Here is a 15296-nt window from a genome sequence, read left to right on the forward strand (position 1 = left end):
ATTTGCCTTAGGGCAAAATTCACCCAGGAACTAAGAACTCAAACACAAGCACAACTGTAGACCAAAAATGGATATGATCAATTAATCAGAGTATGTCCTAATACATTGTTCTGTTCAGTATATGATGTGATGCAAACACACTAGGAGTGCTTGTATATAAAGGCCTCTCAAGATGCACCTAGAATGTCTTTAGAAAGAACCAGGAGATAAGATAAACATCATGACAACTAAGCACATGCCTTATCCATCATCCTAGATGAGTGGATAAGAATGACAAGGTTGTAGACACCATGTGCATAAAAGAGGTGCAGACTCCTGTGTTGTCGACACGACAACTCACAAGAGTATGCATACTCCTAGGTGGCTAATAAATAAATAATAAAAATAATGCATTAACCTAAGTAAACTTAATTAAGTGTAAATAGTAAATACTTATTTACACCAATACTTTCCGTTGAAGTTGTTGAAGTAGATTTTATTCCAAGGAAGTTGTTATGTAAGAGTAAGAGTGGATGGATAGTTGTATAGTGATATTAGTGGATGTTTGATAGGGATCTATAAGCTAGGCCACTAGCATCCTAGCGGCTTGTTAGGAAGCCTTGTGTGGTAATCTAGTCTTTTATCCCTTGAATCATTGCATCTATGGAGGTAGAGCCGTTGGTAAGCTTTCATTAGATTCGATCCCCATCCATTTGCTAATCTTTCCATTCATAGGAGTAGAAGTAAAGTAGCAAGTAGTTTAGTAATTGGAGTTCATTCTTAGAAAGTTAGAAAAGGAGAAACACCATTTGCAGACACACCCTCCATCACCATCACCATCACCATCATTTTGCGCTCATATATTTTACAAATCTAGATTCATCACCATCACACCAAAGGTCCAAGTTATCCTTGAATGAACAATGAAAGGCCGCCTACGTGATTAACCAACAAATCACATCAATATAACTAAGTTAGTATCCATAGGTGTAAGGCACATTGGTGTTTTTCTCATGTCTCCATGAGTATTTACTTTTCGAGAGAGGCATTGAGTGTCTGATATTCCATATTAGGTAGCCAATTGCTATATGTTATGTAGTGGTACAAAACTGACATCAACACGGTGCTGCTGCCTATGGAGGTGTCTCAAATAGGTAGTGGGTGTGGATTTGGATCTCTGCGAAGATGATCTCCTAGGTGTCATGGCTCTAGACTTAAGAGGTGAGTCCAAGTGCCTTTTGGTGCCACAAACCATCTTTGGGAAGAAAGTCGTGATAAGTTGATCTGATAAATGACACGAAGGGAGCTAAAGAGAGTAGTCCCTCAAGCAAGTGGCCTTCTGAAGATAATGAGACACACATCTTTGGTTTGTGTACTTGAAGAAGGATGACATTGAGAGAGACTCTTTGAAAAGATAGTAGAACCTACCATGAATCTCATAATAGATAGGACAACAGAAGATAAAGTGCTCCACTGACTCCACCTCTCTAAGAGTACAATGCTGACAGATCCTGTGAACTCTATCCATTTAATGATCAGTCTCAATATAGAGATGGAAATTGACTTTGAAGGACCCAAGTGGAAGTCTAAGGGAGTATTGCCAATGATGAGAAGTGTAGAAAGGGCAAATAGTGATACCATCCTAATTCTCAAAAAAATGCTTAACATAGAAGGCCATCTTTGGCAAAACCCCCCAAGGGGGTTCACCCAAGTGGTATGAATTTATTGCCTGTACCTCTCTGATGCATTTTTGGGGGTCGTGCCTAGAGGACAAAAGGTGGGGAGGGGCATCCAAGGAATATTGGAACGGGGTAGGCGATCAGTCTCAATCCCAATGGTACCTAGAAGGGAGGCAACTTCGACAAACCACCCATGAGATTGACTAGAGGGGTCGGTAGAGAGAGCAAGGGACTTTGAAGAACATTAGGCAAGGTAAGGATATCTTAAACAACCCTCCCTAGAGTCAAAGCTTTAAAGACGATGAAGGAACTGGACAAGGTTGAAGATGTCCTCAAGCATGAAGGGCCCATCCCCAAACTCAGAAAGAACAATTCTATTTTGTGTGGACCGTTTGCATCTGATAAACCATCGAAGGAGAAGAATCTGTACTCATTTGATAAATGGCCAACCAAATTGCAAGAAAGAAAGCCCCCAAACCACATAGCCATAGAGAACCACGGGGTGCACAAGAGTGTGGCCTGAAAGTGACTCTTGAAGCAAAGTCTCTCAAGAAGAGCCAGGGAACCAAACCCCATATAGACACGCAACTATATAACAGGTCTCAAGCTGAAGCAGGAACCAGAGAAGAAGACCCCTAAACTAGTATTGACCTTAGAGCCATCAAATGCGAACTCTTAAGACAATTAAATGACCATAACCTTAGTCTTACCCAAGTTAACATATAAATGTCATAGATCTCAAAATGAAGCCAAGTAGTCCAGCTATCTTTGTAAGCCCTTGCGAGAGGAGGCTAAAATAACCACATCATTAGCAAAGAGAAAAATATGAATCAAAACATTATGGAGAAGGCAACCATCACCCATAGAAAGGTGGTCACGGAGAAGACCCTCAAGCTCATCAATATAAGTATCAAATAGAGTAAGAGATAGGGGACAACCCTGCTTCACCATAATAGTGCTACTAATGAACCAAGAACCAACTCGTAGAGTCTCATGATAGCAATGATAGTATGTATGAGACAACAATGTCCTGAAGTTTTTGAGAGAGTGCCTAGCAGGGGAGTGTGTTGAAGGCTTTGTGGAAGTCAACAGAGCAACAATAAACCTCAGAGGAACAAGAGCATGCCTCCTCAGTGATTTTGCGAAGAGTAAAGATGTGGTCCATTGTCTAATGATCTTGTCTGAAACTTGCCTGACCTTTGGCCCTAGCTTGACATTGATCAGGCTCTCTAGAAACCAAGATATTAAAGGCTGTAGCACACAACTTAGGAAAAGTGTGGCTGGTCATAATGGTTATGTAGTTACTAGGATAAGAAACAGGACCTGCCTTATGGATTAGATGAATGATGTGGTGGACCAAGAGGGAGGGAACCTCGAACAAACTACCTAGTTAAGGAGCTCCGAGAGATGGGAGCCAAGGATAGTGGCACCAAACTTGAAGAGTTTGGCTTGAAAACCCTCCTCATTAGCAACCCTATTAGTGCTCATGTATGTGATAGCCTCCAAAATAGTCAAGCAAGTGAAAATATGGCGCATAGGAGGTGTGGGCTATAGAAAGGAGGCTGGCCGAGGATATCATATCGAGTTGAGACATGGGAGTGTAAGGTGCTCTATGCAAGTGCAGGGGGAAGGGTGGAGTGATGAGGAAACAAGGTATGTGAGAAAGATTTGGGAGAGCAGAGGAGGGAGGAGTGAAGGTCAAACCTGTGGTGGGAGATGAAGAGATGCTTCTTATGGCGGAGGAGCTGATGGGACAACTGCAGGAAGGGGAAGGAAGGATGATGGAGGAGTCGAGTGATCACTAGTGCCTTTCCGCTATATTTCATTTCATTTCAGATTTAATGAATTTAGTTTGTAGAGTTTTGATAGAGAACTTGATTATATGTTCCATATTCTATTCATCTTTTGATATATTGCATTCTATTTTCAAACTTATTGGAGGGTGAAATCTGAAACAAATCAATTAGCAAGACATTTAACACTTGATTCCCAAACATTGGCAAAACATTTCAATAAAAATCAAGGGTGAACATTTCATTGACTGCAGCAGAAATAGGAAGTTTTAAATTTAAACATGCAGCTATCTCTTGCATTATTTTAGATATTTACCTTAATCTTTGATCAGTAATTTTACGTGATGGAGAACATTTTGAGTGTTAAATTGCTGCCCCTGCACCTCCTCTTTGTGTTCCTTCAGCAGCAATGACAACCCAAAGACTGATTAAGGTCTAACAGCAGATCTTTCTTGGCTACCTTGATATTCATTGAAAACTTGCCATCTATCACCTTTGCTGAGGCTCACATCTACAGCATCCAAACCTTCATGGATGGTTTAGTGATCTTCTAAGAGATATAACTCACCAAAAATGCAGAGGACTTTGCTATTTTTACAGTCACTTTCTCCTCTTATCACCCTTAAACATTGTCAACTTTCAGCTTGCAGTTCCTTTTGCCCCATTCGCTAATGGAACTTGAGTTCATGCTGTCACATATCCTTCACCAAAACATTCAGCTTCTGATGGATACCGTAATTTGCACCAATCCCTGTACTTACTGCCATCAATAAGACTTTCAAATCTATAATTTGTAATGATTTGAAATCCTCGCTTAATCAATTATTCCTAAACATGCATTTTTCTTACTCCACAACTAGCATACTTTAACCTTTGAAGAGCTTGTTAGTAAAGGACTAATATTCTCATTTCAATTTCATTGAATTATTTTGAGAACGGCTTCCTTTTTACTAGGCATGCCAAGTCCGGGGGGCAAAAAAAATGAAGAATTTACAATGTTTTCTGATAGTTTTGTTCATAGGTCTAACAATGAAATAATTACTTTACTGTATTCAAATTTGAAATCATTCCGTCATTTCCATAACTTGTATAAAATTCTTTTGAAATTCTGCTTACCTTTATAGCTACTGGTCTTGTCAAGTCAAGGGACACATAAATCAAATTGTATTTTTATGTTTGCAGAAAGATTTGTTTGTAGGTTTCATGATAGAATAAACAAAAGTTAAGTAGCAGTCCGTATCATTATCTTAAAAATTAAAATTGAACATAAAATTGAACACTTCATTTGTTTTAATTCCCTTGTCGTCAAAATTTTTATGCCCTGTTTATACTTCTTTAGTCTTTCGCTCTATCATTCTGTACATAGCTATGCAAGGATGACGTCGTAATTGCTTTATTCCATGTGTTCATGAACTGAGGTGTGTGAAAAATTCTGAGTTCCTGGTGGGGTGGTTTCAAATATTGATATGAATAGTTTTGTGATGTTTTTGGCACGGTTATCTAGAGACCCTTCTCCCACCCCCTAAGATGTGTTTTGGAAACGTAGATGCGTCTCCGAGACATTTTGGAAACTTCCTAATGCACAAGGTTCTCTTGTTTGCTGTTTCCTGCTGTCTCCAAAGTCTCCCAACCAGAAATTGACACTCTTGCTAGAAAGCTTAGGGCAAAATGAATTAAAAGGTAAAAAGGAAGGCAAATAAGTAAAAATAAGCCTGCATAGAGTTTCATTCTTATATTTTGGATGATAAAAAACTCCATTCCAATTCATAGTGATTGGATCTCCTGACATTGTAGACTTTTTGAGAGGGACATAAACAGTTTTATGGCAGATTTTTTGTCATTGTAATAGTCTAAAGAAAATTTGCCTTTACTATTTACTGTTCTTGTATGACTGATTTACTATTCTTGTTTACAGAGTTTATTGTCATGATATTTTCTAGGAAGTATTAAAATAAATTATATTAAAATGCATTAAAAAACGAAAAATGAAGCCAAACATATAAATAAGCCTGCATCGATTTTCATGCTTATATTTTGGATGATAAAAAATTCCATGCAAAGTTAGTGATTGGATCTACTGACATTGTAGACTTTTAGGGAGGGACATAAACAGTTTAATGACAGATTTTTGTCACTGTAATAGTCTAAAGAGAAATCACCTTTACTATTTACTGTTCTTGTATGACTGATTGACTATTCTTGTTTTAAGAATTCTATGTCATGATATTTTATATAAAGTTAAATTATATTAAAAGAAATGATGTCTCCAAGTACTCTCTCCCCTTCTGTTATTCTGGAAAATTAATTGTACCACTCTCCAGCATCTCCAAGTACCCCACTGTCCCTTGGTGACTGGTGTTTGGGTTTTTACAAGATATTTTAGCATATGTTAAGTATAGTTGTTCCAAAAGAGCTGATAATAATTATTCTTTCCCTTAAAAATATAATGTAGAAATAAATGAAAAGCTTTTGTTTTAGGTAAAGAAAGAACTAATGATCTTATATTTTGTTGTTGCCTCAAGATAAGTTGCTACGGTACTATGTAAAATGCGCTTTGGGATGTTATTTTGTGAATTTTCCTTGGGCATTTATGTTCATACTTCTGATCAATCTAGCATGCATTTTAGTAATTTCTTTCACTCTAATGTGTTAAAGTTTTTAAAATTTTAAAATTTCACTCATTGAAATTATATATTTTTATAGATAAAATAAATAATGAAATTATCTTCAAGTAATTGCTCTTTAGAGAGAATTTCTTATTGATAGAATGTTCTTGTTTCTTTTCCAGAAAGGACTTTGGTCAAAGCCCTCTCCATCATCTTCTCCTATTGTACAAACCTCTTCTAGTGGGGAATCTAATTTTGAATGTGTAAGAATACCACATGATGGAACAGATGTTTGGGAGATTGATAGCAAGCTCTTGAAACTTGACCGTAAAGTAGCTTCGGGTTCTTATGGTGACTTGTTAGTATTTTTACTTTGTGCAGATCGTCTGTTGAGGGAACACTGTTATGTAGGAGTTCTTAATTGAATTTTTAATGAGAAACGTGATGTTTGGAGCAGCTGATTGAAAGGTGGCTAGTTTTTTTTGCAGGTTTAGAGGCAGTTATTGTGGTCAAGATGTTGCGATTAAAGTTCTTAAGCCTGAACGTCTAGATGCAGATCTACAACGTGAATTTGCTCAAGAAGTCTTCATTATGAGGTATACTAGCATCTTTGACATTTTTTTTTCCTTTCTAAAATCCTCAAGGTAATGATATGAGTGAATTTTACATTAATTAACTAGATTATTAATATATAATAATGAAATGAAAATGCTTACGTAGCCTATTTATGATTTTGTTAAAATGATTTTCTGTAATGTTTATTAAATCACAACAAAGACTCAATAATATTATTGAAAAGACGAACTAAAAGGGAAATCAAATTTAAGTTACCTTTGTCTGCAACTAAACATTCATCTTTTTTCTTTTGTTGTGTCACTGACCTTTTCTTGAAAATTATATGTACTTTGAGAAAAAACTTGAATGAATTGATATATAATTTATTATGTTGGAGAATATTGAAATGTCTTAGCTATATAATTTTTGGTTGACTGTATTTGTCATGATGGTGGTGGTTGTTCCCGTCTGTTGTATGCTTTCACAAAGTTTAGAATATTGTTAGTCTATAGAAATTGTCATTGAAATGGATTTCCATTTCTATTCAATGTAGTTCAAGATATATATTATATTGTTGAGCATGATGTTTTATGTTAGGGTTTTAATTTGTTTCTTGCAACACAATATAAAATGGAACATGCCATATGGTTGAATTTCTCAAATTGTGAGGGAAACTCGTTGAAACCTAGCTAAACTCAAGACTAAGCTTGGCCAAAAATTATAAACACAATTTACTAGTATGTGCATTATCTATGTTCCACAACATTTCTGGGATGGGGACATATTATAAATTGATATATATGATAAAGATAGAAGGCTCTATTTAAAAGAGATTACATGTCGACGTTTCTAAATGGAACAATTGTGAATTGAAGCCAAAATTAGAAACTAACTAAACTAAGATTGTAATGTTCCCGTTATAAAATAAATCATTTATCAAACTATTGTTAATGGGCCGATTGATTTAATATATCTCGGACCCATTTTTTGTTTTGTGTTTGTAGTTTGTGTCGCCGTCGGCTATCTTTGTACACCCTCGGGAAGTTTTCCCGATGGGTATTTAAGTGCGGCTTGTAATAGTTTTAGAGATGCATTTTGGATTATTTCTTTGTACTGCGAATTCCAGTTGGGATTCTCTGTTGTTCGCCATTTTGGAAGTAAAAGATCTTCCCTACTTGGCTATTCCGATTTCGGTGGGACTCAATCCTCACCCTATTCTGTCGCCTGTAACACTTCGCTCGGATTTGGCAAATTTGAGCATCATGTTTCGGCATATATTAATTGAAGGATTGTTCGTATTCAAGTTTTCTATTATTGTGTTTGAATATACTAATATAGGAACAAGACTGCATTTTCTGTGTGGTGTAGATACTTAAACGTGTGGCGTCTGGACATTTTTGTACGGCTTCCTCATTGCTCATACGACCTTTACTCTTACCATCTTCCCACACCATCGTACTTCCCCTCCATCCTCCATTTGTCCACCATACAGCTTATCGTACGACCATCTTGGCACTCACCTCATACACCAACCCTCCATCACCACCATACGCCATCTTAGACCATCGTACGACCCTCCTTAAGCCATCATGCGACTCTCCCTATCCACACCGTACGACCTCATTATTCACAACGTACGGCCTCCAAATTGTTGCCACCATACCTTCACTCCCACCTTCATAACCTCATTGTACGACATCCCTCCACCCGCCATTATATGGTCTTCAATCTGTACCGTATGGACTCATCTGTACTTCCACCTGCACATCCCTTGATTGCCCATCGTACGACATCTTCCAGGATAGTCTCCACACTGTACAAACCCCATTTAGGAAGACATAGATTGCCATTAGTACCATATAATTTGCTAATCGTGTTTTATATATTGCATTACTAGCACAAAGCATTACAGTGGTATCAAAGCTTCAATCTTGCCAGCCTGTGGACAGTGAATGAGAGTTTATGGCCGGAAGAGAAGAACACATTCCATTGATAGAATGGTTGTTGAACTGGAACCCACAACTGCCAAACTCGTGGCACTACTTAGGGAGCTTGCGAGGAATCAGACACAGATCAATGATACTCAACGAATCATAGAGGAAACTCTCAAGAAGTTGGTAGACAATAAAATATCTAGTGAACAAAATGGACACAACGTGGATCGGTATCAGGTAAAGAAAACCCTCATCCAGCATTCTCTCGACCTTGCATGCCATCTTTTCCACAACACGGAAGGAAACAACCTACCTTTGAAGAAATGCAAGAGCAACTAAGGGAAGATTGGAAGAATGCGGATTTTGAAGAAGATACATCCTACAAAGATTATGCAGATCTGAGAATGAGATATTCGAGGGGCAGAAATAGAGGATATTTTAATGATGATCTCAAAAGGAAGTTGAATAAAGTAAATTTGTCTCCATTTGACGGATTTGGATCTATATTTGTGCAAGTGTGGGTAATCAAGGCCGATACTTACTTCCAGCTTGATCCCATGCCAGAAGAAGAAGCAATTAAATTTGCGGCATTGCACTTGGAGGAAGTTGCGCATGAATGGTGGCATCATGGCACCATTACACTGGGGCATGATCAAATAAATACTTATGCGGAATTCGTGGAGAATTTGATAGATCGATTTGATGGTAAAGATCTAGAACTCAACTTCAAAGATTTGGCACAGCTGAGACAAATTGGATCTGTCGACCAGTACATTGGAATTTCAGAAACTCTCTGTTTTGCTCATAGACATTTCTGAAAGAAAATAGATAGTACTCTTCATGGACAGATTGATGGAACCAACGAGAAGTTGGGTAAAGGGGTTCAATCCTACCACCTTGTCAAAAGCCACTAGCGAAGTTGCTCACATTCCAAACTCTTTGGTGTTTTCGAGGGACAGAGATAATAAACCTCCACCCAAGAAGCCGTCTTTGGACGAAGCCACCAGATAGGATCTCCGAAGGAAGAAACTATGTTTCAATTGCAAGGGGCCTTGGGAACCGGGCCACAGATGCCTCGGAAAAGGGAAGATCCATTACATTGAGGTCATATTCGAGGATGAGGATGAACAGGAAGAAACACTTGCCGAAGACAACCAACATCACGACGACACCAACATGGTTAGTTTGAACTGCACGGAAAGAATTGCAGTATTGGTATGCTGCGGAGGAACTATCGCTCTAGCCGGTAGCTCGAGGTGCACAGTTTTTCATGTACAGGGAACCCTTTAAGGACAAAGGGTTATGGTGATGCTCGACAGCGGAGCCACTCTAAATTTCATAAACTCATCTTTGGTGAAGCGAAGAGGTCTACCTATGGAGATGCATGCAGGATTTCAGGTCAAGGTGGCTGGAGGGACTCTTCTGCCTTGCAGACACCTTGTTCCTTAGTTATGTATCACAATAGAAAATCACACAATGAGTGAGGATTTCTTCATAGTGGACCTTGATGACATGGAGGTTATTTTGGGCATACAGTGGATGGAGACACTTGATGAATACACTCAGAGCTTCAAATAGATGGATTTTACTTTTGTTGTGGATGGGAAGAAGGTTGTTCTTCGTAGAATGGCAAATGAGGGTCTGAAGGAAGTTTCTGCGCATTGGATGGAGGCAATTTTTTCAGCGTAATGACGTTGCTTGGGCTGCACATTGTTTTGTCTCAGCAGAACCTATAAAAGGACAACAGACACCTCTCTAGGATGATGATCTCCAAAATATTTTGAGTAAACATGATAAAGTTTTATAAACATTCCTCCCGGCACACCACCTCATCGAGGATTTGAACATACCATTGAGCTGGAAGCAGGAGCCAAGCCGGTCATAACCACACCATACTGCCATCCCAAGAAATTCAAAGATGAGATCGAAAAAATGATTCAGGAATTGCTAGAGAAATGATGGATCCGTCCCAGTTCTAGCCCTTTCGTGTCAGTAGTGGTATTGGTCAAAAAGAAGACGAGACGATGCGCATGTGTGTGGACTACCATGCATTGAAGAATAAAACAATAAAGAATAGATATCCCATTTCAAGGATAGATGAGTTGTTGGATGAATTACATGGTTCAATCTACTTTTCAAAAATAGATCTCCGTTCTGGATACTATCAGATCTGCATGAGGGAAGAAGATGTGGAAAAGACAGCCTTCCGTTGTCACAATAGGCATTATGAGTTCCTGGTCATGCCATTTGGATTAACAAGTGCACCTGCTACATTCCAATCATGCATGAATCACATCTTCAGCAAACAATTGCATAAGTACTTATTGGTATTTTTTGATGATCTTATTTATAGCAGGACATGGGAGGAGCACCTGAAGCATCTGGATGAAGTCCTAAGGATCATGAAAGAGCAGTCTTTGTTTGCCAAGCAATCCAAGTGTGAATTTGGTATGACAAAAATATTGTACCTAGGCTATGTTGTCAGTAAATATGGAGTACAAGTTCATCAAGAGAAGATTCAGGCTATCCTTGATTGGCCTCCCCCAAAATCACTCATGGATTTGCGAGGTTTTTTTGAACTGTGCAGTTATTATCAGAGGTTTGTTAAAGGATTCTTCCAGCTTAGTGCACCCTTAACAGATCTAACAAGGGGTCTTTCTAGTGGAATGAAAAGGCACAACTCACTTTTGATAAGTTGAAAGAAGCAATGAGCACTTGTCCCATACTTGCATTACCTGATTTCACTCGACCATTCATTTTGGAGTGTGATGCATTTAGAGAAGGCATTGGCACAGTACTGATGCAAGATCGACACCCCATAGCTTGTGAAAGCAAGAAGCTTACGCAAGCCGAACTCTTATATTCCATCTACGACAAAGAGATGTAGGCCATCGTACATGCACTAGCTAAGTTTCGACAGTATCTGGTGGGTGCCAAGTTTGTCGTTTGTACAAATCACAATAGTTTGAGATATTTACTAGAGCAACGAGACTTGAACAAGAGACAACAAAAATGGGTAAGCAAGGTTCAGGCTTTTGCTTTTGACATTGAATATGTGAAAGGAAAAAACAATGTGGTTGCAGATGCCTTGTCCAGGAAACTTGCCATCTGCTCACTAAACCAGATTTCAGCTGATTGGAAGGAACATTTGTTGGTAGAATATTTCAAAAACACATTTGCCTGTGAGCTAAAGGATGGCAACACCTAGGATGATCAGTAAAAAGTGGTGGATGACATCATTTACTATAAGAGTTGGATATTTTTAGTGTCGGAATCCAAATTAAAGCAGAAAATCTTGAAGGAGGTACACGACTCACCATTGGTAGGACACGCAAGGTTTCTCAAAACTTACAGAAGTCTCAGGGAGAGGTTTTCATGGAAAGGACTTAAAGGAGACGTATTGCAGTATGTAAGAGAGTGTGCAGTCTGCTAGTAGAACAAATCCGAACATACTCTACCTGTCGGGTTACTACAACCTCTGCCAATTCCAGAGCATAAGTGGGAAAGTATCTTGATGGATTTCATAACGGGACTTCCCAAGGTGAATGGTTTAGATTGTATTTTTGTGATGGTTGACAGATTGACAAAGTACGCACATTTCTTCGCCATCCCCTTAGATTTTCAAGCTGCTCAAGTTGTCAATCTATTTTTTAGAGAAGTCTTTCGTTTGCATGGGTTACCCTGAAACATTATTAGTGATCGGGATGGGCGATTCATCAGTATTTTCTAGACAAAATTGTTTCGGTTGGCAGGGACAGAATTGTCACCAAGTGCTAGCTACCACCCTCAGACAAATGAACAAATGGAAATTGTGAACAAGTGGCTTGAAGGTTGCTTTTGGAACTACGTTTCAGCACAACAACAGGCGTGGGTCAAATGGATACACCTAGGAGAATATTGTTAGAATACCACGTATCACATGTCCATCGGGATGGCACCATTCAAAGCTCTGTACGGGTACAAACCCCTCTCCTTCATCAACACAGTACTGTGAGACAGTCGCGCACCAAGGGCAAGGGACTGGCTTCAGGAGGGACAGAACATCCTATGATACCTAAAGGAAAATTTACAACGGGCACAAAATCAAGAAAAGATGTACGCTGACAAACACCACATGGAGAGGAGTTTCGAAGTAGGGGACTTGGTTTATCTTAGGCTCCAGCCATATTGATGATCCTCACTGAAGGAAAAGGGGAAAATAAAATTAAAGCCACGGTTTTATGGCCCCTATCGTGTAGTTCGTTGCATTGGTGAAGTTGCTTATGAGTTGGAACTTTCGGAGAGAAGCCGTATTCATAACGTTTTTCATGCTTCATGCCTGAAGAAGGCCGTGGGGCAAAACGTCACAGTAGCCACAAACCTTCCACCACTCAATGAAGAAGCAAAGCTCATACTGGAACCAACCGAGATCATCGAAGTACGTGAGAAGACCCAGCGAAACCACACAGTGAAGGAATATTGGTGCATTGGAAACACTTACCATTGGACGACGCAACATTGGAGGCCAAGCACATTCTCCAGCACTCGACACTGCATTTGCTTGAAGACAAGCAAAATTTGGGACAAGGGGATTGTAATGTTCACGTTATAAAATAAATCATTTATCAAACTATTGTTAATGGGTCGATTAATTTAACATATCTTGGACCCATTTTTGTTTTGTTTCTGTAGTTTGTGTCGTTGTCGGCTATCTTTGTACACCCTTGGAAAGTTTTCCTGACGGGTATTTAAGCACGACTTATAGGTAGTTTTAGGGATGCATTTTAGATTATTTCTTTGTATTGCGAATTCCGGTTGGGATTCTCTGTTGTTCATCATTTTGGAAGTGAAAGATCTTCCCTACTTGGCTATTCTAGTTTTGGTGGGACTCAACCCTCACCCTATTCCATCGCCTGTAACACTTTGCTCGGATTTGGCAAATTGGAGCATCATCTTTTGACATATATTAATTGAAGGATTGTTCATATTCAAGTTTTCTATTATTGTGTATGAATATACTAATATAGGAACAAGACTGCATTTTCTGTGTGGCGTAGATACTTAAACGCGTGGCGTCTGGACACTTTCGTATGGCTTCCTCATTGCTCGTACGACCTTCACTCTTACCATCTTCCCACATCATTATATTTCCCCTCCATCCTCCATCTGTCCACCGTACAACTTACTGTATGACCATCTTGGCACTCACCTCATACACCAACCCTCCATCACCATTGTACGCCATCTTAGACCACCGTACGACTCTCCCTACCCATATCGTACGGCCTCATTATTCACAACATACGACTTCTAAATTGTTGCCATGGTACCTTCACTCCCACCCTCAACTTCTTCGTACGACATCCTTCCACCCACCATTGTACAGTCTTCAATCCATACCGTAGGGACTCATCCATACTTCCACCTACACATCCCTTGATTCTCCATCGTACGACGTCCTTCTAGGATAGTCTCCACACCATATAAACCCCATTCAGGAACACATAGACTGCCATTTAGTACCAAATAATTTGCTAATCGTGTTTTATACACTGCATTACTAGTACGGAACATTACAAAGATGACCCTTATAGAAGCATTATAAAGTGTTGATAGCCTCCCTTAATGGTCTTTGTTCTAACTACCCTATAGAAGACATAATTTGTAGGTATTCTGGTCACGAATGTATAGAAAACCTAACTAAAAGTATTTTTCTTTCGGTTTATTTTAGCTAATTACAAGTGAAGATCCACAACTACCGAGCAATAATTTCTCCAAAATAAACACAACTTCAACTACCATTACAAATTTATGTGCTAGATTGGGTGTTTTTAAGTGTTTTCATCTTGAAATTTGATTGGAATCACTTATCAATCTGCCACCTTTCATCAGTAATGGTGTTGCCTTTTCTTTTGTACTCCCATTTCTGATTTTGTTCTTTAATTACTGCTGTAAATTGCCTAAGCTCCTATTGCTTCTCATTGTGTTAAGGAATAACTTTTAGTTTGGCATGCCACCCCTAAGTCATGCTAAACTGAATTTCAGTCCTTGCTAGGGCAATTATTTGTTGGAGAATGATATTGATTTCCTTTTCTTTTCCTTTCCTTTTGTTTTCTACATAGCCACCCCAACTTTTCCCTTGCGTTTTTTTGCTGCGAAAGGATCAACACCACACGATATTTATGCCAGAAACATTGTATTGCTTTCATCCTCTGAAAGCCAGGTGCAAGTTTTCATAGTCATTGCCCATGTTATTGCCACATATTTTAGTTGCTTGGAGGATAGTATTTTATATTCGCTTTACTCGGGAACCAATATCCTCTTGGTTGAATATTGTATTAATATTCTTTTCATAGAAGGAGAAAGAAACAAAAGAGTGCTTACCATCATTTCAGCTTGCAGTTGCCCTTTTGTGCACAAGTTTTTTTGTGTCTATGACCTACCATGTTGATGTTTCAATGCGGTCCATCAAATTTCCCTATCGATGTGGTTTCCATTTTGGAAGCAGCTCTGTCTACGATATCATAAGGAATATGAATACATAACTTGATGAAGTTGTAAGGACCGTTTCCATTTTTATAGGTGTGATCCAAATGTAGATTCCAATCTCTTATAAAGATAAGAGTAGGAGACATGTCTCATGAAGAGACATGTCTCTATGATTAATCATTATTAGTTAATATATTAACAATATAAATAACATTATAACATAGGTATTATATATAGTATATTTGTAAAGTATTATATATATATATATATATATATATATAT

At 38.6% G+C, this 15296-nt stretch overlaps 1 protein-coding gene across 4 annotated transcripts in view; it reads left to right on the top strand.

Annotated features, from left to right (window-relative positions):
- The window catches only part of LOC149542981 (serine/threonine-protein kinase STY46-like), a 279858-nt gene that overhangs the window by 153449 nt on the left and 111113 nt on the right, over positions 1 to 15296 (top strand). For all 4 annotated transcript variants that reach the window (XM_089797902.1, XM_089797903.1, XM_089797904.1 and 1 more), the window contains 2 exons: positions 6240 to 6415; positions 6546 to 6653. In XM_089797902.1, the coding sequence (XP_089654028.1) occupies positions 6240 to 6415; positions 6546 to 6653 (284 nt within the window). The remainder of the gene's footprint in view (positions 1 to 6239; positions 6416 to 6545; positions 6654 to 15296) is intronic.

This window comes from Cupressus sempervirens, chromosome 8, assembly GCF_028749045.1.
Source record: "Cupressus sempervirens isolate cs-2001-9-10 chromosome 8, ASM2874904v1, whole genome shotgun sequence".
NCBI lineage: Eukaryota > Viridiplantae > Streptophyta > Pinopsida > Cupressales > Cupressaceae > Cupressus > Cupressus sempervirens.